The 27,555-nt window shown below is 40.9% G+C and overlaps 1 protein-coding gene across 2 annotated transcripts in view; it reads left to right on the forward strand.

The window, feature by feature from the left end:
- PLEKHM3 (pleckstrin homology domain containing M3) overlaps window positions 1-26,889 on the forward strand; it is a 348,977-nt gene extending 322,088 nt beyond the window's left edge. Inside the window, exons 8-9 of one of the 2 annotated variants that reach the window (XM_073646341.1) lie at window positions 16,326-16,483; window positions 25,910-26,041. In XM_073646341.1, coding sequence (XP_073502442.1) covers window positions 16,326-16,476 — 151 coding nt within the window. In that variant the 3' untranslated portion in view covers window positions 16,477-16,483; window positions 25,910-26,041. Of the gene's footprint in view, window positions 1-16,325; window positions 16,484-25,909 lie in introns of both variants that reach the window. The other variant, XM_073646340.1, reaches the window with a different exon arrangement.
- Window positions 26,890-27,555: the final 666 nt, after the last annotated feature.

Here is a 27,555-nt window from a genome sequence, read left to right on the forward strand (position 1 = left end):
ATGACCCATCTTCAGTGCTCTTACTGAGGGAAGGAGGTTGTTGGCCAAAATCTTGCAATACATGACCCCCATTCATTCTCCCTTCAATATGGTGCAGTCCTCCTGTCCACTTTGCAGAAAAGCACCCCCAAAGTATGATGTTTCCCCCACCGTGCTTCACAGTTGGGACGGTGTTGTTGGGGTTGTACTCATCCTTCTTCCTCTCAATACAGCTAGTGGAGTTGATACCAAAAAGTTCTATTTTGGTCTCATCTGACCACATGACCTTCTCCTATGCCTCCTCTGGATCATCCAGATGGTCACTGGCGAAGTTCAAATGGACCTGGACATGTGCTGGCGTGAGTAGGAGGACCTTGCGTGCCCTGCAGGATTTTAATCCATGACGGCGTAGTGTGTTATTAACAGTAATGTTTGAGATTGTGGTCCCGGCTCTCTTCAAGTCATTGACCAGGTCCTCCCGTATAGTTCTGGACGGATTCCTGGCCTTTCTCAGAGTCATCCTTACCCCATGAGGCCAGATCTTTCATGGAGTCCCACACCGAGGAAGATTGACAGTCATCTTGTATTTCTTCCATTTTCTAATAATTGTGCCAACAGTTGCCTTCTCACCAAGCTGCTTGTCTATTGTCCTGTAGCCCATCCCAGCCTTGTGCAGATCTACAATTTTGTCCCTGGTGTCCTTAGACAGCTCTTTAGTCTTGGCCATGGTGGAGAGGTTGGAGTTTGATTGAGTGTGTGGACAGGTGTCTTTTATAGAGGTAACGAGTTCAAACAGGTGAAATTAATACAGGTAATGAGTACAGAGTAGGAGGGCCTCTTAAATAAAAACTAACAGGTCTGTGAGAGCCACAATTCTTGCTGGTTGGTAGGTGATCAAATACTTATTTCATGCAATAAAATGCAATTGAATTATTTAAAAATCATCCAATGTGATTTTCTGTTTTTTATTTTTAAATTCTGTCTCTCACAGTTGAAGTGTACCTACAATAAAAATTACAGATCTCTCCATTCTTTGTAGGTGGGAAAACTTGCAAAATCGGCAGTATATTAAATACTTATTTTCCCCACTGTATGCCAACTTTATTAAAATTTGACAATGAAAAAAAAAAACACTTGTTAAGTAAGTTATATAGATTGAGAAAGCTCCCTTATGCAAAATATATGTAGTTACAAATGCTGTGCTTTTCAAGTGATTTTATGGCATTTTTTTACATACATTTTTGGTGTTGTTTTTCATTTTGTTTCATTTCCTCGCTTTTTTTCAACTTCTGTAGAGAAATCTATTAATGACTCATTTATACGTCCATCTTACACTTACATGCTGTTCACATGTCCGTGTGAAAACACGTAGAGACATGTCCGTGAAAAACAGATACAGCACACAGATGGCATTAGTGTACAGTCCATGTTCTGTCCATTTTTAACATTGCAAAGTATAGTAGAAGCTTTGTAATTTCATTATTTCTTCACCTTCATTTTTCATGTACATGTGGATGTATGAATGATCCCTAAGGCTGTGTTCACACATTGCGTTTTTGCTGAATTTTTTTATGCAAATTAAAAGCTGCATTTTACAGTACCAGCAAAAGCTATGAGATTTTAGAAATCTCATGCACACACATTGTTTTTTTTCGTCACTGAATTGGAACACTGCTGCCTTTTTGAAAACTAAAGCATGTCACTTGTTTCAGCGTTTTTGCAGCATTTTTTCACCCATAGAAAGCAATGAGTACGTGCAAAAACGCAATAAAAACACAGGTATCAGGTTTTGCTGCATTTTTGGTGCAAAAAACTCTAAACTGTATCAGCATGCACAAGAGACAAATGTACCTGGAAAAACGCCGCAGAAACCACAGCAAAAACGCAGCAAAATCTGTTTTTTAAGCAGCTACTTTACTGCCTAGAGAGCAGCTTTTGCCTGCAGAAAAATACTCAGCAAAAACTCAACGTGTGAACATATCCTAAGAAGAAGCCAGAGCAAAAAAAAGGCCTGACCTCGGAGCAATTCCCCCCAAAAATACAAAAGCCTGTGTATATACACTGTACAGTATTTTACTATGGGCTTTATCATCTATTTAGAGCTTTTTGGGAAAAAGAAAAGTGCGACCAAAAATGAGAAAAGTGACGTTACTTGAAAATCTTTGGCTTCTAATCCAAAGTCTGAAAAAAATAATACTTAAACAGAAATGTAAATCAGGGGCGAACATATCATTGGTTCAACCTATACAGCCTCACAGGGGCTATAGAGGCCCATGTACACCCCCAAAGCAGGAGGCATTGTGCATTATGAGGAGCTATAAGACCACACAGGGCCCATATATACTGTTCATGCACAAGGGCCTCTTCTGTCTGTGTTCGCTCCTGTGTGATACATTTGTCAGGCTACTAGTGTTGAGCGAGTATGTTCGGTTAACCCTTTCGCCGAGTATGCTCGGCCGAGCACCGAGTATTTATAGCGTGCTCAGGCTTTAAGTTTTCGTTGCTCCCGTGAACATGATTTGCAACTGTTTGACAGATTTAATACATGTGAGGAATGCTGGAAAAACAGGCATTCCTCACATGTATTAAATCTGTCAAACAGTCGCAAATCATGTTCACAGAGCGACAAAAACTTAAAGCCCGAGCACGCTATAAATACTCGGTGCTCGGCCGAGCATACTCGGCGAAAGGGTTAACCGAACATACTCGCTCAACACTACAGGCTACGTCTTTATTTAACCAGATTGTTAGAACCTTGCAGGTACTGGTGCAACCTCCAAACATTTATTGTCTTGTAAACACATAGTAACCCTACATACCATCCTTCTCCTTTATTGGTGTAGTTACTGTGTAACTTATATGGTGTACGAGGCTTGTTTCCCATCTAAGTTATGGCCTGATTTGATCTGTAATCTGTACAGCCTCTGGGGAACATTTCCATGTACTTGATAACATTTTTACTTCAGTTTACAAGTTTATTACTTAGACTTTAGTCCCGCCAATTTTGCTCTCTGATTATGGCAGAAGAATTACTGTTACTACATGACAGTGATATTTAATAATGGCTTCTCAGTCCAAAAGGCGGGAATTGTATAATCAACTTGTCACCTAATACAGATCGGTTAATTCTGGGCACGTTTGGAAGACCATCCATCTGAACATACGAGAAAACTGTCAACAAATCCTTACATTTTGTATTAGGAACAGTTGCAATAACATTAGTGGTATCATGTGGCATCTGTGTAATTCTTCATGCACACAGTACTCACAATCATACTGTTGTACACTATTGTGATCTTTTATCAATACTGTGGATTCTGTATAAGGAATCCATGCGATGCAGATTTTTAATAAAAATAAATAGGAGCTGTCATCGGAATCATCATAGTACCTTAAAAAAACTCATAAGGGGTTTTTATTTTTTTTTTATTTTATTGTACTTTAAATTTGCAGACGTCTAAAATAACAAACTGATCGTTTATTTACCCTCTTCTGTTCCAGCACTGCTTTTCCACCGCTTCTCTGGTCTTTGTTGATTAGCTGCATTGATGACATCATGTCTACAGGGATCGTAACTGCTGCTGCTAATCACTGGGCTCAGTGGTTCATGCAGTCTACATCAAGAGAGCCACCGAGCCCAGATTGACTTCAGCGGTTATGAACACTGCAGATGTGGCTTCACTGCTTCAGCTGATCAACAAAGACTAGATAAGTTGCGGAGAGGCCATGCTGGACCAGGAGACTATTTATGTGTAATAACTCTGTTTGCTATGTTAGGCAGCTGCAACCCTATTCTACAATAGCATGTCCATGAGCTACATCAAGACTGGTGTACAAAATGTTGGTCTTGAAGAATCGACTCCAAACTATATGGCTAAACGCAGGTATGCAAATGTCCTTTTAGGTCAAGAATTGGCTAGACAGCTGTACAACTCTTTTTGGCCATCTAGTGTGGGGCTGATTTATAAAGACTGTGTAACCAGTCTTGATGTATAGTCTGCTAGAATAAGATGCACCAAATTCATTAAGAGATGTGCGCCTCTTAAAGGGATTGTTCGATAATGGGATATTGATAATTCTTAGGATAGGTCATCAACATCAGATCGGTGGAGTCCGAGACCCAGCAATCACACCCATCAGCTGTTATTAGCTGCAGCTGGTTTTAAACATTAAAGGCAATCTGTCTATAGGATCAACCCTCCTAAGCCGCCTATATGATTATGTATCAGATAAGAAGCTGAATAAAATGACACCTTAATATCTGTGATCTGATGTCTTATTCCAGAGAAATCCATGTTTTTCTTATATGTAAATGAGCTGTTCAGGACTATGTGCCGGACACTGATCTGCAGGAGCATGTTCCTTCAGAGATTATTTTAAATAAAAGGAGGCATTACCAGTGTGAGACATATGATTAATACAGAACAGGAGAACTGAACTGTCTTCCTGCAAACACATTTTTTTCAGCTCTCAGAGCTCTGCTGTATTGCAGCCCTGTCTGCCTGTGAGATGGAAGCTGCAGCTGAGAGGAACCTGCAGATGTGTCAGGTATAATCACACACAGCTCTGCAGTGAGATCAGGAGAGCAGAGAGCGGCCATCACACATCACACTGGTAACTCCTCCTTTCATATATAATAATCCCTGAAGGCAGATTCTCATGCAGATCAGTGTCCTGGTCCATAGTCCTGAACAGCTCATTTACATAAAATTAAAACGTGGATTTCTCTGGAATAAGACATCAGACCGCAGATATCAAGGTGTCATTTTATTCAGCTTCCTATGACCCACATGCCCATATAGACAGCTTAGGAGGGTTGATCCTACTGACACATTCCCTTTAACCCCTTTACCCCCAAGGGTGGTTTGCATGTTAATGACCAGGCCAATTTTTACAATTCTGACCACTGTCACTTTATGAGGTAATAACTCTTTAACGGATCCCACTGATTATGAGATTGTTTTTTTCATGACATATTATACTTCATGATTGTGGTAAAATTTCTTCAATATGACTGGAGTTTATTTGTGAAAAAATCAGAAATTTGGCGAAAATTTAGAAAATTGCGCAATTTTCAAAATTTGAATTTTCATGCCCTTAAATCAGAGAGATATGTCACACAAAATAGTTAATAAATAACATTTCCCACATGTCTACTTTACATCAGCACAATTTTGTAACCAACATTTTTTTCTGTTAGGGAGCTATAAGGTTGACCAGCGATTTCTCATTTTTCCCACAAAATTTACAAAAACATTTTTTGGGGGACCACATCACATTTGAAGTGACTTTGAGGGGCCTTTATGACAGAAAATACCCAAAAGTGACACTATTCTAAAAACTGCACCCCTCAAGGTGCTCAAAACCACATTCAAGAAGTTTATTAACCCTTCAGGTGCTTCACAGAAATTTTTGGAATGTGGAAGAAAAAAATGAACATTTAACTTTTTTTCACAAAAATGTTACTTTAGACCCCAATTTTTTTTCTCGCAAGGGTATCAGAAAAAATGGACCCCACAATTTGTTGTGCAATTCCTCCTGAGCACGCCAATACCCCATATGTGGAGGAAAACCACTGTTTGGGCGCACGGCAGGGCTCAGAAGGGAAGGAGCCCCATTTGACTTTTTGAATGTAAAATTTGCTTTATTAATTAGTGGACGCCATGTTGCGTTCAGGGAGCCCCTGATGTGCCTAAACAGTGGAAACCACCCACAAGTGACACCATTTTGGAAACTAGACCCTTCAGGGAACTTATCTAGATATGTGGTGAGCACCTTGAACCCCCAGGTGCTTAACAGAAGTTTATAATATTGAGCCGTAAAAATAAAATTTTCACATTTTTCAACTAAAAATGTTTTTCAGCCTCCAAGTTTGCATTTTCATAAGGGTAACAGAAGAAATTGCACCATGCAATTTGTTGTGCAATTTCTCATGAGTAAGCCGATACCCCAAATGTGGGGGAAAACCACTGTTTGAGTGCACGGCAGGGTTCGGAAGGGAAGGAGCGCCATTTGACTTTTTGAATGTAAAATTTGCTTGACTAATTAGCGGATGCCATGTTGCATTTGGGGAGCCCCTGATGGGTCTAAACAGTGGAAACCCCCCACAAGTGACACCATTTTGGAAACTACACCCCTCAAGGATTTTATCAAGGGGTATAGTGAACATTTTGAACCCAGAAGTATGACACAGAATTTGATAACATTAGGTCATCTTATTGAATAAGTTGTCATTAGTATTGAGCGCAAGTGCTCGCTTCTTGAGTTTGCATCGGGTACTCGGGTATGCACCAAGTATCGCGTGTGCTCAAGTGACATGCTAGAGTCCCCGCCCTGCAGGTTTCACGGTTATTAGACTCCCAGAAAAAACATGCAGGGATCACTCGTCCATGGCAGGCAATCCCCTTGAGGTTTTTTTGGCTGTATAACAGCTGCAAAACATATGGGGTGAAGACTCGAGCATGTCACTCGAGCATCCGCGATGCTCTGTGCATACCCGAGCACCTGGTGCAAACTGAAGTAGCGAGCACTTGCGCTCAACACTAGTCGCCATATCGTCGTCATTTTTTTTCTTTACTTTTGAAAAAATCCCAACCCCTAACCCTAGCCCAACCCTAACCCTAGCCCAACCCTAACGCTAGCCCAACCCTAACGCTAGTCCAACCCTAACGCTAGCCAAACCCTAACCCTAGCCCAACCCTAACCCTAGCACAGCCCTAACCCTAGCACAACCCTAACACAAACCTAACCCTAGCACAACCCTAACCCTAGCTCAACCCTAGCCCTAGCACAACCCTAACCCTAGTCCAACCCTAACCCCAGCCCGACTCTAACCCTAGCACAACCCTAACCCTAGAGTTTATTTTTTACGCCATTCCTCGTGCAGTATAAGTGGTTAGACGACTTTATTCTTCGGGTCGGTGTGATTACAGCGATATCAGATTGATATTGGGTTTTTATGACTGACAGCTGTCACACACTAAAAAAACATTTTTTTTTGCAAAGACTAGTTTTTGCATCGCCATATTTTGAGAGCAATAATTTTTCCATATTACGGCCGACAGAGTCATGTGACGGCTTATTTCTTGCGGGACAATTTGACGTTTTTATTGGTACCATTTTCGGGCACGTGACATTTTTTGATCGCTTTCTGTTCTGATTTTTGGGAGGCAGAATAAACAAAAAACAACAATTCAGGAATTGTTTTTTTGAGTTTTTTTTTATGCCATTCTGCATGTGGTAAAATTGATAAGGCAGCTTTATTCTTCGGGTCGGAACGTTTACAGTGGTACCACATTTATATTGTTTTTTTATGTTTTTCCGTTTTTACACAATAAAAAGTATTTTGTAGAAAAAATATTATTTTTTGCATTGCTTTATACTGTGAGCTATCATTTTTTTATTTTTCGGCTGATGGAGTTGTATGGCAGCTTGTTTTTTGCAGCACAAGATGACATTTTCAGCGGTACCATTTTTATGTACATTCGTCTTTTTGATTGCGTTTTATTCCATTTTTTGTTTGACGGTATAATGATAAAGGATCGTTTTTTGCTTTGTTTTTTCTTTATCGTGTTCACTAAAGGGGTTAACTAGTGGGACAGTTTTATAGGTTAGGTCGTTCCGGATGCGGCGATACCACATATGTGTTTTTATTTTTTGGGATTATTTTTTTCATTTTTTTTTTTATATTTTTACAATTATTATTATTATTTTTTTTTTTTTCACTTTCTGACACTTTTTGAACTTTTACACTTTGTCCCACTATGGGACTTTCACTTTTTGCAGTCTGATCAGCTGTATAGCATAGAGATGCAGCAGCATCCCTGTGCTATACAGCCTGTCAGCGTTGCACAGGGAGAAGTTACTTTGATCGTGCACTGCGCATGATCAAAGTAACTTCTTGCTTTCTGGTGACCCGGATGTCGTCATGACAACATCTGGGTCACCATGACAACCACCGGGACCCGGCAAAGACAGCGCGGGACACCGGAGAGGAGGTAAGTATCGGCGCTTACCTTCCCTTGCTCCGGGAATGATTGACTTCGATCGCAGCATTTCGGGGGGTAATGTGCCGGGAGCTGTGTAGGACCGCTTCTTGCACATAGTACCGGTTGTCAGCTGTGAGTTGTGAAATCAGCTGACACCCGGCGGTGATCGCCCCCCACACAGCTTGTGTGCGGGCGCAATCACTTTCTGTGTAATAGTATGTCCCTGGCCCAATAGGCCTAGGGCACAGGGATGTACTATTACCACATATGTCAGAAAGGGGTTAAATGACTCTGCACTGCCCAGCTCCATTTAATGTGTAGGTGGTACTGCTCATCAGCTCTTATTCTTCTGAATAGGAGTTGATTTGCAATTCCCAGCAGCGACCTCCACATAATGAACAGAATGATTCCTATCATACATATTTAGAGTTTACATCCTGCTAATAACAGCTGATCTGTGCAGGTGCCAGATGTTGGACTACCACTGATCTGATATTGATTACCTGTCATTAGATTAAGTCATCAATATTATATGACCAGACAACCCCTTTAAGGAACTTGTCCCATCTTTCAGTTTCTGTGCAGCAGAGACTTCTCAAAAAGTTGGTGAAGTTGGCGCAAAAACTCCAAAAGCCGCAGAATGTGCAATATTTGCAAGAGTTTTATGCCAGTTTCCTTGTCTGATAAATCAAGCTTTATATGTTTAGCCAAGTAGAGTGTCCTGAATGTAATCTAATTAGTAGTAATGATCAATAAGCTGAAAGTTGTTCGATGCACATACAGAGAATCCCAGTTTTGGGAAAAGTAACCTTTATTATATGAAGCCGCTCTATGAAATCCCTTCACTACTACAGACGCAGCCTTTCAGTGGTGGTACAAAACATCTGAATCTGGTACAGCTGCAGGTTTTAATGTTGTTTCTCTGCATCTCTAGATATAAGATGCATTTACACTGCCTTCTTTCGGATAACACAGGTCTGCAAAGGTAAAATTGTTTGAAAAGTAAGAGGTGATTTCTATATACTTTTTTTGATCATTCAAACTTAGTAAAAATATCGAAAAAATTCCATCACGTACAGTTTTTTCACAAACACTGACTCCATAGGCTTTTTCTTGCACAATACATTGAGCCCTTTGTTTTGGTGTCATTAGATTGACACAGCTTTTTTCACAGATCAAATTAAATTTTTGTTCGTCCGGATATTTGGAAACTCATGAAGGACGACATGTTCGAAACAAAAATGAAAGCTGTTGAGAAAGGGGCTTGGGATTCTTGTAAAGAAGTTGTGAAGAAATTTCTAGGTAACAAGAAAGATCCAAAATTCAAGTCCATCATGGAGAACATGCTGAAACGTTTCATAGCTTTGGGTTGTCTGATGAATTTGAAGTTATATTTTTTACATTGCCATTTGGACTACTTTCCTGAAAACCTTGGTGCGTTTAGCAAAGGGCAAGGAGAAAGATTTCATTTCAAACATAAGAATCAGTCATTGGATTTGAAACAATTTTCATAAACCCAAATTTTGAATACCTGTGTAATCGGTGAAATGATTTTTAAGCTTGCTTACAGGACGTGCTGTAAGAACAATAGCAGCATATGTATACAGGGCAATCTGATTACCGATTGTTCTGTGGGCATGGGAAGTGTGATCTGCCTATCCAAATAGATTATTAAATGACTGCCGATCGGCTTGTATGTAACCGATAGGCTGTCCTTTAACGACCTCCATTATCCAGTGTAAGCACACCCCGCACCCCCTAACTCCCAATATTATTTTAAAGGGAATCTGTCACCAGGTGTTTGCTATGTAATATGAGCGCACCATAATCTAGGAGCAGAGACCCTGATTCCAGCAATGTGCCACTTACTGGGTTGTGTTTTGCTGTTTAAATACAATCAATGTTTTATCAGCAGGAGATTATCATTACAGGACAACTGGCCTTGTGCTTCCTAGTCCAACCACACCCCTAGCACTGATTAGCAGTTATACAATGTACACAAAAAGCTATTATAAAACCAAAATAAATGAACTGGAGTCAAGTTGGTATGCATACAAAATAGAAGTATGTTCAGACTGGCCAAAAAAACAGACAAAAACCAAGACAGAAACAAAATAAATAAATACCCTGCTGTAAATAAATACAGTTATATGAAAAAGTTTGGGCACCCCTATTAATCTTAAGCTTAATGTTTTATAGAAATTGGTGTTTTTGCAACAGCTATTTCAGTTTGATATATGTAATAACTGTTGAACACAGTAATGTTTCTGCCTTGAAATGAGGTTTATTGTACTAACAGAAAATGTGCAATCTGCATTCAAACAAATCTTGACAGGTGCATAAGTATGGGCACCCTTATCATTTTCTTGTTTTAAATACTCCTACCTACTTTTTACTGACTTACTAAAGCACTTTTTTTTGTTTTGTAACCTCATTGAGCTTTGAACTTCATAGCCAGGTGTATGCAATCATGAAAAAAGCTACTTAAAGTGGCCACTTGCAAGTTGTTCTCCTGTTTGAAACTCCTCTGAAGAGTGGCATCATGGGCTCCTCAAAACAACTGTCAAATGCTCTGAAAACAAAGATTATTGAACATACTTGTTCAGGGGAAGGATACAAAAAGCTGTCTCAGAGATTTAACCTGTCAGCTCCGACTAGAAATTGTTCCAATTCACTATCAAATTTTGGAAGCCGATGTGTGACTCATAAGTGAGCGTCCCTTAAGGTTAGTATAGTCATCTGTTGTCTTGCTGAAAACGTAAGCGATCCTCATCACATCTGTCACTCTCAATATACTGCAAAAGGAAAAAAGAGGTTTAAGACACTGAAATAAATAAAATAATAATAAAATCTATGTAACCAGAAAACCAATAAAATACACAAAAATGACACTACAAGAAAGAAGTAAAACTCAAAATTTCATTTAACCCTTTGGGTCGAATGCAATCGATCCTCATAATCCACTGGGACTCTAATTGGGCCAGAGTTTTCCTCCAATTACCACCTCGGCCATCAAGGAGGACTCGATCAATGCCAGAGATGGTCAAAAGTTTTGCGTCACATCCATGGTGTGTTTTGAAGTGTTTCGGAATTGGCTTAAGAGTTGAGACATCTTGGTTATCAATGGCATTGCTTATGTCTCTAACATGTTCACGCACCCTGATTCGAAGCTGGCGAGATGTCAAGCCCACATAGATTAGGCCGCAAGGACAAGTAGCATAATAGATCACTCCCACGGTACTACAGGTGATATGTTGCGTCACTTTTAAATTCTTTCAATCCGTCACTGGAGAAAAAACTGGAACAACGTCTTAAATTAGCACAAGCAGCGCAACTTCCACAGGGAAAGAAACCCCACTTGGGGCCCTTTGATCCAAAGGCACGTCCAGGTCCTGGGTCTTTGTAGTAGCTGTGTACTAATAAATCTCGCAGATTTTTAGAACGTCTGTATGTAACAGATGGAGATCCCATAGTGTATTTACACAAAACAGAATCGTTCTTAATAATGGGCCAGAATTTCTCCAAGGCTTTTTTAACAAGATCATGTTTGTCATTAAATGTTGTTATAAACCTCACCTGTGTATGTTTGTCTTCCACGGGTGATATCTTGGTCCGTAGTAGGTCCTCTCTTCTTGTCCTTCTTGCTCTATTCCAACCTCTCTTGATAGCTCGCCCAGAATATCCCCTTTGTCTGAATCTTTCGGCTAGTTTCGGCTAGTTCATCAGCCTGTTGATAGAAAGAAGCATCATCAGAACAGATGCGTCTGGTCCGGAGGAACTGTCCCACAGGAATATTTTTCTTTAGAGATTGTGGATGTGAGGAAGATGCATGTAAAAGGGCATTCACAGCGGTTTCTTTGCGATAAATATCAGTACATAATATTCCTTCAGATCCCTTATAGATACGAGTGTTTAGGAAGGTAATTTCTGTTTGACTATACTGATAAGTCAATTTGACATTGATGGCATTATTGTTAAGCTCTCGTATGAAGCCATGCAGCTCGTCCTCAGTTCCTTGCCAAATGACCAGAATGTCGTCAATATAGCGTTGCCAAAAAACGACCTTTGTTATCATGGGGGCACTTTCACCAAGGAAGAGATTTCTCTCCCAAAGCCCCAGAAAGATGTTAGCATATGAGGGGGCAAAAGCAGCCCCCATGGCTGTCCCTTGCAGCTGTAGATAGATAAACTCTTTAAAAATAAAAAAGTTGTGGGTGAGAACAAATTCCAAAAGTGTCATCAAAAAAGTAATCATTTCATGATCCATGTTGGACATATATAGGAAGGTTCTGGTAGCCTCCAGTCCATCACTGTGTCTAATTGATGTGTATAAAGATTCAACATCCAACGATACCAACCACATATCTGGTTCTAGAGCTATATTCTCCACTTTTCTCAAAATATCACCAGTGTCTTTCACATAGGATGGCATGATCTCAACGAGTGGTTTCAGATAGTAATCAATGGATGTGACACAAAACTTTTGACCATCTCTGGCATCGATCGAGTCCTCCTTGATGGCCGAGGTGGTAATTGGAGGAAAACTCTGGCCCAATTAGAGTCCCAGTGGATTATGAGGATCGATTGCATTCGACCCAAAGGGTTAAATGAAATTTTGAGTTTTACTTCTTTCTTGTAGTGTCATTTTTGTGTATTTTATTGGTTTTCTGGTTACATAGATTTTATTATTATTTTATTTATTTCAGTGTCTTAAACCTCTTTTTTCCTTTTGCAGTATATTGACAGTGACAGATGTGATGAGGATCGCTTACGTTTTCAGCAAGACAACAGATGACTATACTAACCTTAAGGGACGCTCACTTATGAGTCACACATCGGCTTCCAAAATTTGATAGTGAATTGGAACAATTTCTAGTCGGAGCTGTTTGGCATGGCTTCGGCTACACATTACTTTGGCTATATATTATTATTATACTATTCCCCCCTCTTCCTTCCCTTCTTTGGTTTGTTCACCTATACACGAATTACACACTATATATGTATTGACACATATTTTGGTATACACATATGAATATTCTTATATATGGTATATAGAGTATATTCTCGTCTGCACTTCCTCTTCACTTATGTGCACCTTATCCTTATTACACACATGGTGTTATGACAATTTCTCCCCTCCCCCCCCATTTGTTTTCTTCCCCTTCAGCCAGTTTCATAGTCTCACAGTGTTTTCTGGCAATAAGTTTATTTGCACTTCTCTTTAATAAAATAAAAAATAAAAAATTTCTTTTGGTTCACCTTTACACTGTTCACTGTTTCTTTTGTGTGCTTCAGATTGGGTATTCCATTGGGTACACTTAATTCGGCACACATTCACATGTATAATGCAATACTGAACACAATCTCTATCCCTTCCACACTTGCTATTAGGGTTCATCTGTGTGCACTTTTTATTATATTTTTTTATTATATTGCTTTATGATTCATTGTATCTTCCCCCCCCCTCCTTGGTGAATTATCTTACAGGGTTGGTATTTCTGTGTATTTTCACATATGTTGTTTTCGGTCACCCTATATGGTGTGTTTTAGATGGGTTTCTTATATTATTTAGATCCCATTTTGTGATATGATTGCCGTTTTTTTCTGTTTTTTCTGTTTATTTGTTCTACTTTTGGTGCCCTAGCTTATTATTTATAACACACCATAAAATATATATATTTTTTTCATCTCATTTAGATCCTGTATACTTAGTATGGACTTCTACATTGTCCATACTATTTACTTTTATGAACACATTTATATGATCTATTATGTTTTTCAATGAGATGTCTCTTTGACTTATTCTCTATTTATTTCCTCCATTTATCCTTATGCCTTTTCCTTAGTCACATCGCTTTCTCTTTGTATTTATATCCCATACTTGAATAACTCATTCCTTTTCTTTTTATTTTGGTAGCCGCTTCCCCTATCACATGGTTTTATCCTTGTATTTACATCCCTTACCGGAATGACGCTTTCTCTATAATGATTATAGCCCTGTTGCTGTCAGCACGTGTGGAGTGCGCTTCCGTCTTGCGGATGGGGTTGGTTGCCAGGCGACGCGCTCATCCAGCGTTGTCTCTCTCCTCCCTCTGTGCTGACGTCGGCCGGTGGGCGGAGATGGATGACGTGAGCGCTGCTGCCGCGGGCTTCCGCCTTGTCGCGGCTTCCGGAAGCGCCATTAATACCACACGTGCACTCTTGTGCCCTGCATATAAAGGAACATATGAGACCCCCTATGTACCACCCCCCGAAGAAGCGGAACGCGAAACGCGCGTTGGGGTTGCCTCCTTTCCCACAAGTAACAAGGTTGTATTGCTTCCTCCCCTCTTCCTATCCCTATTCTTATTTTTGTTTTTTCTGCTTTTTGCCCTATGTATCCTCCTTAATCAATCATAATTTTATAACCACATGGGCCTTTAATATATGACACTATTGTTATTTTGATTGATCTATTGTGTCACTACCTATGCTATTTAGGATTTGGGGATTATTTTAAAGCCTTTTCATTATGCATTTGAATATAGCCCTTATTTATGTGTATATTTAAATCTCTCACAGCACTGGGAGCACATGTGAACTATATTTGTGTCCGCACAATCACAGACATCTTTCGATCAACCCATATCGTCTATGATTGACACTAGTCCTTATTGTCTGATGGTACTATTCGGATTGATCTAATTATTTCTGCTTCTGATCTGTGCTCATTAGTGCTTGGAGATTTTATTGAAGTTTTCTACTTTCTACCTAATATAGCCCTGGATTGGAATTATCTCTTTGTATTGTGGTACTAACCATTTTTTAGCCCCGGAGTATTACTTGTTACGATTTGGTGCAATAAGAATTACCCATTTTGGTTTATTTGTGGTACTTCCTGTATTGATACGCACTGAGCACAAGTCACTTTAATCCACAGGCTAACTGATGATTTATACATGAATGTGGCTATATATAAATTCCAACAATTACATATACCAATTGTTACTGTGGGTACCTTCACTTTCTACTTCTCCTATATATATTGTTTTATCAGAACCCTTTTAATAATTCTTCGAATAAACTTGGATTTTATTGCATCTATACTTCTATAAATTAAACAAGCAGCGATCCCTAAATATATGTTTTCAAACACCAATGTCCTGATTCATCAAAATGTTTTTGCTACAAATCTGGCATAAACAACGACTTTTGCCAGTTTAGCTCCGCTTCACCAAAATGGGCAGCACTTTTGCGGGATAGAGGCATGACGCCACAGCTCATCTAATTCATGACTAGTTGTGGTGTACCTTAACCCTCCGTCACATACAATATCGGTTCTAACGAGTTCACATACAATGTGACTGTCAGGTGCAGGCTAGAAAAATACCTATAATATCTAATGTTTGCAATTTCAGTGCTCTAAAAGTGATCAGTGACCTTCATAGGGATGTAATAAAAGAGACTACACATAATCAGGTGCAAAAAAAAACCATTTACTTAACATAAAACTAATAACTCTGAAATACAAACATTTCAAAACTCCCGCCAAATAAAAGAGATGTGCCTGTCAGGCATATTGTATGTGACGGAGGGTTAAATCTGCAGCACAGCATTTATACTTGTATACACATATATGTAGCCAAAAAAACAGTCATCATAAACCTTCAATGGAACCTAAAAATCATTTGAGGCCTTATGTACATAGCTGTGTTACAGATCCATGTTGTATCTCCTACAAAGTCACTTTTTACTTATCGATTTTGTATGCAAGAAAAAAATCATAATTTCTGCACACTTTTTTTTTTTTTACAAGAAAGAATATTATCACGATCCGCCCTTGCCTGCCTCGCTGTGAGTTAATAAGTGCCAAGATTAATGACTTATGTTCCTTGACTGGGTGTTTTTATTTAGCAATTGCTCACCTTTATCTTTCATTTGCTTTCCTGGGTAGAGACCTTTGGCTAGACGAAGCAGGTGCATCTAGACAGCCCTACCATTTTATAGGAGTCAGTTACACTAAAGCTTGCTGATAAGAGGTAGGGTGAGCAGAGGTATGGGCCAAGTAGGCGGGTGTGACAGCGAGAAAACACAGTGCTGACTTCACTATCACAGTAATTAGTCATTGCCCCTTCACATACTCCTGCGCGCCTGCATTCACGTCCTCACATATCAGTGGTGTGACAAATGGGGATGATAACGGCTTGAGTAATACAGATTTAGGCTGTATGTGTTCTTGTTACTCCATGCACATTAGTTAACTTGATCAACTATCTCTTTATGATGAAATCTCAAACTGTCTTTTAGAGCCAGGAAAAATGGCTTCATATTCATTAGGTGCTAGAATAATTTTTTACTGACCTGTTGTTTTTCCTCTAGCATTGCTTTGGGCTACCATTGTTTTCTGTACATTCTGTTTCCATACGGACACAGTGATTGGCTGCAGTGGTCACATGCCTGTCTGGCCGGAAGAGGAAGCACAGGGACTGCTGGTGGACCCTGGCAGTGCTGGAAGGGGATCAGCAAGTGAATATACTGTATGTTATTATTTTTAACCACACAAATTATCTAAACGTAATATAGTGAAATATTGTTAAAGAAATCACATTTCCTCTTGTAATATTAAACGTATAAAGGTCCAATTGTTTTCAAGCAGTTATCTCTTGAAGACATGACTGTGGAAAAGAATGGCCATTAATGTAATAAGTAGGTAGGCCAGGCCCATTATGGCTCGTAGGACCCCCTATTCCACCACATGTATCTTAGTGTTGCAATCGAATATGTGTACAGAATTGTCTCTTTGATACAAAATAATTGTAGCCATCTACATGACCATCTAAAACTTGATTAGGGGGATTTCAGGGGGTTGTTGTCACGCAAGGTGTGGGAAAGACTAAGTGCAACACGACGGGAAGAGGGGAAGGGAGCCCAGGCCCTACGGAAAGGGGGGGGTGGAGACCTCCTAGGCTGATCTGATATCACCTTGTCTCCCCTAATGTCCCTATATTGGTTCCTCACCAATCGCCGCACAGGAACCTAAACCCTGTATTTCCCTAGAGCTTGGCCCTGAATAGGGAAGGGGAGATGAGCACTAGTCAGTCCCCACTAACAACTAAAAACAACAAGGGAGACAAACACGGGTGAAAGTAACTTAGCTTGAGCCGACTTCAGAGAAATTACACCACACATCCTCCTAGAACCAGAGAGGAAGTAAACAGACTGCAGTAGCTCCAACCCTTCACAAGTAAATATGTGAATATCACCGGCACCTCCCTGTAGCAAACAAAGTATTTAAACACCCATGCCTGGGTGTCAATTAGCAGGAGGGAGGTAGCCGCTGGGTCCTAGAGTGATACAGATCTAAGAAGGCGTCTAATGCCAAGCAAAGAGATCTTCTACAGGGAGACTGTCTGTCACATCCTACACTTCCGTGACAGTTGTTTAGAGTGGCGAAGTCATGAGCACCATTATCTACATCCTGAGCAACTTCTCCACTTAGACATTAACCAATGATGCAGATTTTTACATCAGTAGCTATTTAGTGAAATTGCTGTGGATTTTCCCCTGTTGAGTTCAATGGGGATGTCAAAAGCACAATTACCTGCTGATTATACGCCTTCAAGATACTCAAAAAAAAACAGTAAACAAACCAAAACACCTTTTGCAGATTATGAGGTAACACTAGCTTAGCCCCCATCCACTCTTTGTATTGTCACCTCCAGTGAAAACGTTATGTAGGTCAGTTACCACTGCAGCTAATCATAGGCTGCAGCAGTCAGAGGTGACAACAATTCATCACTTGAGACCCAGTGTACAGAGACAGCAGTGTAGTAGAAGGTTGAGTATAGAATATAAAATGTGAACTGACCAAAATTACTGCAGGAAAAGCGTCACATCCATGCAATATTGTGCAGACTTGCTGCCACGAGTTGCAAAACTTGTTGAACCGGTGGTAACATTTGGGTTTTATTACTGATCTTTACTGGATGGAATAACCTCAGCAGTTCCTGTATGTGAGAATGAAGAGTTTATTTCAACCTCTTGATCTAAACCTATTGATCTAAGGGATACTTTGTAACAAAAATCAGTATTCATTTTATGAACTTGTTATTTATCTTTGAGCTCAGATTTTTCCCAAGCTTTGAGTTTTTTACTTTTGTTGATCCTATTTTAGCAAATCTGTTTGGAGGAATATAACAGACTGATGACTGAATCCTATTATACGCAGTGAAGTAAATTGATGTCTATTTACTGTCCATTAGACCCCTGTCCTGACACGGGCCAATAGCTATTTACTATCCATTATATATAGTAGAGCCAATTAACAGCTATTTGCTCTCCATCAGCCTTAGTCGGCCTATTTCATGTGTATTTGTACTGCTTAATACACCATGAGCAATTTGACATTCCATTAGCACAGATAGTATTTAGGTCACTTACAAGATTTTTTGAAATACAGAAAGGTCTGATGATATTTTTCATCAAAAGGCCATTGTATGCCGCAATGTGTTTCTGCAATTACCATAATCCCAATTATTCTCCAATAAATGATGTGAGTGCAGTGAGGAGATAAGCAGCTGCCAGGTGACTGAGCGTTCCTGTGTATGAGGCAGTCAGGGTGATAGCTGTTAGTGGAACCATAGTTCAGCTCACCACTATCTAATGCGTATGGCCAAATAAAGTTTGTTGCAGCGACATTAATCATTCAAAGCCAAAATATTAGGCTGGCACTAGGCAGTTCATGGCAACAGTCTGTGTAGATGCTAAGAGTATTGCGAACGTCACAAACTTTGTAGGACTTAGAGAGGTTTTCTACTTTATGTTCATTTTATCAGAAGTGATCTGGACGTGATTTTGTGGCATTTAATGTATAAATATTACAGGTTCTCCTCCTGCTGTTGTTATTGCCTCCTCCAGTCCATACAATGGCTGCTAGTGGAGGAGCGTGTGTTCAGACCTGTCTACCAGACTCCTCCGATTGATGGGAATGCTGCATTTCTATTGGCGTAGACTGATGGACAGGTCTAGTCACATGCTCCTCCACCAGAAGCCATTGTATGCACATTAGAGCTATGTAGTCTGTGAAGACAGCTGCACTAACGAGCAGGAGGAGAACCTGTCATACCTATATAATAGTAATTGCCACAAAATAATGTCCCAAACAAATCTGATAAAATAAAGTGGCTAACCCCTTTAGGGAAAGTGATACTGAGCTGAGAGAATCACGCATTTATGGATACATCAATATTCTTACTGTTGCACAGCTACTTTCTAATATTTTCATGCCCCTTTTTTCCTTTGAATTTTTAAGTTATATTTAATGTACAAATGGCATCAAATAATTGGCTGACATTTTTTACAGTACACTTTCTTAAATTGGGAAACTCCCACAATTCTCTAAGAAAAGTCTCTCCATAGTGTAACAATACAATAAAAAAACAAGTTAATGAAGCACTCCCACTAAGTGAGCTGCTGATAAGTCTTTGGCTTTACCCAGAAAGAAACGAGGTAGGACGATGAAACTTTACATTTATTCAACATACTCTCCACTGATGTCAACACACTTCTTACATTGGTATTCCAAGTTTTGTAAGCCTTGCAAAAGGAAGGATTTCGGTTGTGCCTCAAACTAGTTATCCGTAGCAGCCATGGCATCAGAAATGGTGTGAAATTTGGTACCCTTGAGGTGTTTCGTCAGATTTGGAAACAGATGACAGTCGGAGGGAGCTAGATCTGGTGAATAAAGTGGGTGGTCAACCAGCTGGAAGTCTAGCTCAACCAGTTTTGCCGTGGTCGCTTGTGCCGTGTGAGCGGAGGCGTTGTCTTGCAGGAACAAGATTCCTTTGGACAGCTTGCCGCGCCTTTTGGCCTTCAGAGCTGCCTTCAATTGGTCCAAAAGTTCAATGTAATACCTTGCATTGATGGTGGAACTATTTTGAAGGTAGTCCACTAGCAGCACGCCCTCCCTATCCCAGAACACAGATGCCATCACCTTAGTGGCTGATTTTTGCACCCTGAACTTCTTTGGACGAGGAGCATCACTGTGCCTCCACTCTTTTGACTGCTCCTTGGTTTCAGGGTCATACAAATAAATCCAGGTCTCATCCATAGTGACTACTCAATCCAGGAAGTTCTTATCAGTCCGGAAACGCTGACAAACGGACCGGGAAGTTTTCACTCGCATGCTTTTCTGATCTGTTGTCAAACATCAGCAGCCTGTAAATGCATGCAATGTAGTGCGAGTGTATTAATATATTCACATCCCGCCGCTTTCCCCAGTGTCCAGCGCCGTTCTTCTGCTCTTCTCAGTGACATCACCGTAATTGTGACTAGCCAGCTCACTCTGTGATCTATGTGTGAGCCGGCAGTCTCTTTCACAATGTAAATCTATGGTGGCTCGTTCTGACATTCCATAGACTTGCATTGTAAAAGCCACTTCTGAGTCATGCAGAGCACAGTGTGAGCCAGAGAGTCTGCAGAGCGGTGACCTTGTTAGAACCTTGCTGTTAGGTTTTTTTTCCTTTGCTGGTCACATGACCTTGTTGGCCTATTTAATCCTGCTCCGCCCTTCTGGCTTTGCTGGACTTCATTGTATATCTACTTTCTAGCTAGCCTGTGCTCTGTATCTAACTCTGTTAGTTTGCTTGGTCTACGGACCTCTATGTTCTATCTATTTTGTTTGTTCGTCTGTCTGCTACTATTTCTGTTAGGAGGTGTCCCATATTCCTCCCAGTCCTTAGTACTTGTAGGGATTCCCTCCTCACATCTATAGGTCTCCGTACAGACTAGATTAGGACTTTAGCAGGTCTGATCGCAGGATCAGGTTCCCTGTTACATCGTAGGGATTCAGCTGAGTCTTATAGTAGGGACAGATCTCCTCTCTTTCCTTAGCTTTGGTAGCAGAACATAACAGTAAGTCCAGCCTGCAAATTCTCTAAGGAAAGATTTTTTTTTTTTTTTTTTTTGTTCCATCATGGTGTCGGTTCAGGATTTGGCTAAACACCTGCAGGGACTCTCTCTGGAAGTGGCTGAGCTCCGTCAGCACGTGAGTAACTGTCCTGGAGCATATTTCTTGGAGCCTAAGGTATGTTTGCCGGATTTATTTTTTGGTGAACATCGAGAATTTTTTTCATTTAAAAATGCTTGCTTATTGTATTTTCGTTTGAGACCCAAGTCCTCTGGGGATGAATCCCAGCGCGTAGGGTTCATAATGTCACTTTTGCGCAAAGAGCCTCAGGAGTGGGCCTTTTCTTTGCAACCTAGTGATACATGCTTCAGATCAGTGGATAGTTTTTTTCTGCTTTAGGACTATTATATGATGATCCTGACCGTGTGGCATCAGCTGAGACTGAGTTGAGACGTTTAAAACAAGGATCAGGTAATGTCGAAAAATATTGTACTCATTTTCGTCGTTGGTCCACTCAAACAGGGTGGAACGATTCTGCTCTGAAAAGTCTATTTCTTGCTGGGCTCAGTGAAAGGGTTAAAGACCTGCTAATTGCTTATCCTACACCTGAGGATTTGCAACAGGCTATGCAATTAGCTATACGGGTGGATAGAAGACTGCGTGCTAGGGTTAATGAGAGCGAATCCTCTGCTATGTCAGTTTCTGATTATGATAATGTGTGTACTAACAGTGGTGAACCGATGGAGATTGGATCGGTGGCACCTCGCTCTCAAGAAAAAGACCGTCGTTTTTCAGAAGGCTTGTGTTTCTATTGCGGAAAATCTGGTCATTTGATTAAAGGCTGTGAGCTTCGTATGAAGAAAGAAAAAAAAATGGTCAGTCACGCCCGTATTGCCCGTATTGCCTGTTTAAATTCCAAGGGTATATTTTTAGCTGCTTCCACGATTGCTCAGGAAAAATTAATGGAATTTCGGGTGTTTGTTGATTGCGGGTCTACACTGAATGTAATTGATGGGGGATTCGTGGAAAAACTCAATTTAAAACCTGAACCTTTATCATCCCCCATTGCTGTGGTTTCTGTGGATGGCTCCCCTTTGAAGAATATTACTCTCAAGGTCAGTGAATTTCCTCTCACTATTAATGGTGTTCACCATGAGAAATTGGATTTGGTAGTGTTGAATAACTTGCCTTCTCCAGTAATATTGGGTTTGCCCTGGTTAAAATTTCACAATCCTGTACTGGATTGGTCTACCAGTGAAATTAAATCCTGGAGCCATAAATGTTATGACAAGTGTTGTAACGGGCGTATTGCAGCTTTGGATAGGGGAGAATTGCCTGTTCCTATTCAGGATTTTTGGAGAGTTTTTTCTGAGAAGGAATCGCAGGTTTTGCCTCCCCATAGAGACTATGATTGTTCTATTGAATTTGTCCCTGGAGCGACTCTTCCTAAAAGTCGTTTATTTAACCTTACTATTTTTTATTTTTGTAAAAAAAAAGGACGGCGGTTTACGTCCTTGTCTGGATTTTCGTGAGATTAACAAAATTACGGTACGCAATCCTTACCCACTGCCATTGATTCCTGATCTGTTTAACCAGTTATTGGGGGCCAAGTGTTTCTCTAAAATTGACCTTAAGGGGGCATACAATCTGTTGCGCATGAAGGAGGGTGATGAATGGAAGACTGCTTTTAACACTCCTGTGGGTCATTTTGAGAATCTGGTTATGCCTTTTGGTCTTACTAATGCTCCTGCATTTTTTCAGAATCTGATTAATGACATCCTTAGACCTTTGATCGGTAAAAATGTGGTTGTGTATTTGGATGACATTTTGATTTATTCGCCAGATCTGGAGTCTCATTGGCGGAGCGTGCGTGAGGTATTACAGTTATTAATGGACAATTCGCTTTTTGCTAAGCTGGAGAAATGTGAGTTCGCTGTACAGAGAATTAGTTTTTTGGGCTACATTATCTCCAGCAAAGGTTTTGAGATGGATCCGGTTAAGGTTCAGGCTGTGCAGGAATGGCCTAGGCCTATTGGTTTGAAATCGATACAGAGGTTTTTGGGTTTCGCCAATTACTACAGAAAATTCATAAAAAAATTTTCTAGTATTGTCAAACCTCTGACTGATCTCACCAGGAAAGGTGCTGATGCGGTTCAGTGGTCTTCTGAGGCCATTGAAGCTTTTGTGTATCTCAAGGAGAGGTTCACCTCTGCTCCCATCCTTATGCAGCCTGATGTTACTAGGCCGTTTTTGGTTGAGGTTGATGCTTCCTCTGTGGGGGTTGGCGCAGTATTGTCTCAGGATAACGGGGATGGATTACATCCCTGTGCCTTTTTTTCAAAAAAATTTTCAGAGACTGAACTGAATTACGATATTGGTAATCGGGAATTATTGGCTATTAAACTCGCATTTGAACACTGGCGCCACTTCTTGGAAGGTGCGGAATTTCCCGTTCAGGTTCTTACGGATCATAAAAATCTGATATATCTTGATGCTGCCAAGCGCCTGAATGCCCGTCAGGCTAGGTGGGCACTGTTTTTCTCGCGGTTTAATTTCTCCGTTACTTACATCCCTGGTACTAAGAATGTTAAGGCGGATGCCTTGTCTCGCAGTTTTTCTCCCATAGTTGGTGCTGAGAAAGAGGAAAACATTTTACAAGAAGGTGTTGTGATAGCTGCTTTAGACTCCGTTTTGGAAGATGAGATTCTTAAAGCACAGGAGAATGCCCCATCTAACACTCCTCATGGGAGGTTGTTTGTGCCTGGGACCTTTAGGAGAGATTTGTTTGTTGAGTGTCACGAATCTCGGTTGGCAGGTCATCCCGGAATCTCTGAGACCAAGAGACTGGTGGGTCGCAGTTTTTGGTGGCCTGGATGGCAGAAGGAAGTCATTAAGTGGGTGCGCCAATGTACTATATGTGCTAGATCTAAGTCCTCACATACTCCTGCTGCGGGGTTGCTTTGTCCTTTGGAGGTCCCCAGTGCTCCTTGGACACATTTGGCTATGGACTTTATAACTGACCTTCCCTCCTCTGAGGGTTTTACTGTCATCTGGGTGGTCGTGGACCGTTTTAGCAAGATGTGTCACTTGGTTCCCTTCGTCAAACTGCCCTGCGCTAAAACTCTCGCTAAGGCCTTTGTCAAGGAAATTGTCAGACTTCATGGCGTTCCTACTGACATTGTTTCTGATAGGGGTCCTCAGTTCGTGGCTCGTTTTTGGCGTGCCTTTTGTGACAGGTTGGGAATTCATTTGTCGTTTTCGTCCGGATATCATCCTGAATCTAATGGCCAGACAGAAAGGAAAAACCAGGATGTTGAGCAGTTCTTGCGTTGTTTTGTGGCAGACAATCAAGAGGGGTGGTCTGAGTTTCTGCCACTTGCCGAATTTGCTCTGAACAATCATACATCTTCTTCTGCTGGTTGTTCGCCTTTTTTTTGTTGTTCTGGGAGACATCCGTCGTTTGGGTCGTTCTCCAAGTTGGGATCTGCCGTGCCTGAGGAGGAGAATTTTTCCGGTGATTTGGAAAGAGTTTGGACGGATGTGCGTGGTAATCTTCAGGAGGCCAACAGAAAATCTAAAGACTACTTTGATAGGAAACGACAGGAGGTTTTGTTCGCTGTTGGTGACATGGTTTGGTTGTCCTCTAGGAATCTGCGGTTGAGGATTCCTTCTAAGAAATTGGGTCCCAAGTTTGTAGGGCCCTTTAAGGTGCTTCAGGTTGTCAACCAATCTGCTGTTAGGTTGGAGGTTCCTACCTCCTGGAGAATTAATCCGGTCTTTCATGTCTCTCTGTTAAAAAAAGCTGTTGTGTCGGATGGTGACGCCTCTGCCTCTGTTCCTCCGGTGGTGGAGGACGGGGAATATGAAATTTCTCGCATCCTTGACTCTAGACGGTATAGAGGTAGTTTGCAGTATCTTGTGGCCTGGAAAGGTTTCGGACCCGAGGATAACTCTTGGGTGAGGTCAGATGATGTTTCCGCGTCCAGACTTATCAGAGCGTTTCACAGGAGATTTCCTGATAAGCCTGGTCCTAGGGGATCCGGAGGATCCTCTTAGAAGGGGGGGTACTGTTAGAACCTTGCTGTTAGGTTTTTTTTCCTTTGCTGGTCACATGACCTTGTTGGCCTATTTAATCCTGCTCCGCCCTTCTGGCTTTGCTGGACTTCATTGTATATCTACTTTCTAGCTAGCCTGTGCTCTGTATCTAACTCTGTTAGTTTGCTTGGTCTACGGACCTCTATGTTCTATCTATTTTGTTTGTTTGTCTGTCTGCTACTATTTCTGTTAGGAGGTGTCCCATATTCCTCCCAGTCCTTAGTACTTGTAGGGATTCCCTCCTCACATCTATAGGTCTCCGTACAGACTAGATTAGGACTTTAGCAGGTCTGATCGCAGGATCAGGTTCCCTGTTACATCGTAGGGATTCAGCTGAGTCTTATAGTAGGGACAGATCTCCTCTCTTTCCTTAGCTTTGGTAGCAGAACATAACAGACCTCACTGAGAAGAGAAGAGGAACAGCGCTGGACACCGGAAGGAGTGGCAGTAGGTGACTATATTAATACACTCACACTACATTACATGCACATTTACTGAACAAAAAACTTAGTGGGCGTGCTTCTTTAAAGGGGTTGGCCACTTTTTCTTGTTAGTTTAACTTTCATCACAGACTGCTAAGCATTTCTCCATACAATGGCTGCTGGTGGAGGAGCAGGTGACCAGATTAGTCCATATGTCTCCTTCATCTTTAAAACGCCTCACATGGGAAAGCTGCTTTTCTATTGGTGCAGGCTGATGGACAGAACTGGTGACATGTGCCTCCATCAGCAGCCATTGTATGGACAGGAGAACTGTGCAACAAAGAAGGCTGCACAAACGAGAGAAAATGGCCAACCCCTTTAAACTCCTAAAGAATCATAATAAACTGATTGCAGCAAATATGTGATACTTCGCTGGAATCAGGGTCTCTTCCCCTGCATTTGTCACTCCATGTGTATATAAACCAGTAAGTCAGTAAGCAATACATATTAAATGTTTTTTGTATGTGTTTTTCTTTTAGGTGTGAAAACTGTGGAGCCGTCTTCCACAGTGATTGCAAAGTGAAAACTGTGCCGTGCCCCCGGTGTGTGCGCAAGGAATTGCAGAAGAAGCAGAAGTCATTCTGGAAAAGGCTGAATGTGGATGACAGCTGGGATGAGTCCTGCAGTATGTTTGAGCTGTCTTACCAGGGCACATGACCACAGACTGAACGCAGCTACAAACTTTGCACTCGCTTTCTCTCCCTGGCTGCTGATGGAATAAGCCAGCGTCCCTGTTAGAAATTCTAGCTGAAGTAATAGTTGGTACTTACTAACATGTCCTAGGATTCTTCTACTAACATATATTAGCATTGCCATTATACTATGTTCATTAGCTGCCTGCTCTATAGCACCTTAACTAGAGACTCCCCGATCCTACTGCATGCACATGCCTTACGTATAAATTTTAATCTTGATAACGGCAGTGGGAATTATTTATAATAAGCAGGTTCGCTGACTAGTTTGTGACCAGCTTTCGAACACAAAATCCCTCATATGTCTATATGTAGCATGGAATGGGGCACTTTTGGTGTTTCAGGTTGGTTCAATTACTCTCTCACTTCTTTAAGATTCCATATAGGCTCTTTGTGCACATCTTAATGCAACTTCAAGTTGTCTGGAGCTGTGGTCATTTGTTTTATTCATCGGGGATTGACCTCTTAGTATGAAAACTAATATCAAATACATGCAAGGTTATGAATAGTGCTTGTTGCAATTACTTTGGTATTGTCATTTATCTTCTAAAAACGGATCTGGAAATATATTTAGGGATTATTTTAAAGTTGCAGTCATTAGGACGACTGTATTTATTTATTCTTCTAGCAGAGATGTGCAAGTGTGGGCCGCTCCGCTAGGTCGTATTCCATACTGTTTAACTGGCCACTGGATTCCCTTTTCCTGCTCTGTAACCCTCAAACCTGCAAAAAAAAAAAGCAGAATTCAATAAAAATATTTAACTCTACAAACTTTTCCATGATTGCTCATTCTAAGGCTAGTACAACCTTAAGAGAACATATTGTGCCTATTTACTGCCAGGTTTCATGTTTCAATGTATAGGATGAAAAGTCTTGCAGGTGTTCCACAAATACTCACCTGCGTTCTCTTTTCTTCTCTAACCATCAAGGAGAAGGTATGTTCTTTGTTCAAGAACAATACATTGCTGCATTACTTTTCTTTATTTCTAGTTAGCTCTGAACGCATTACTAATTGAGTCACAGACTGGTGCAGTGAAAGAATTGGCTCAGTCTGCAAGGACTTACCATCTACAAGAGAAGGGTGAAGAAAACAGGAGGGAAGGAGAGGTGATGCTCACAGGGTAGTCTGTGGCAGCAGTGTAATTTGTAGATTTGTTTTTTTTTCTTTAAGGGGTTATTTGGGACTATTTTTTTCTTATGTGTTTAAGAACTTACAGGCAGGTAGTTGTTAACTATCTGTATGATGTGCCCAGAGTGGTCACGGACCGCCCCTGCTGGCGATTCTGCGGCTTCTGCTGACATCATGTCGACAGAGCAGCTTCTACTCTTAAGCCCCCGTCTCACATAGCGAGATCGCTAGCGAGATCGCTGCTGTGTCACGGTTTTGGTGACGCAACAGCGACCTCACCAGCGATGTCACTATGTGTGACACT

The sequence above is a fragment of the Phyllobates terribilis genome, unplaced genomic scaffold, assembly GCF_046119375.1.
Source record: "Phyllobates terribilis strain yellow unplaced genomic scaffold, ASM4611937v1 Scaffold_9__5_contigs__length_417890890, whole genome shotgun sequence".
NCBI classification, from domain to species: Eukaryota; Metazoa; Chordata; class Amphibia; order Anura; family Dendrobatidae; genus Phyllobates; species Phyllobates terribilis.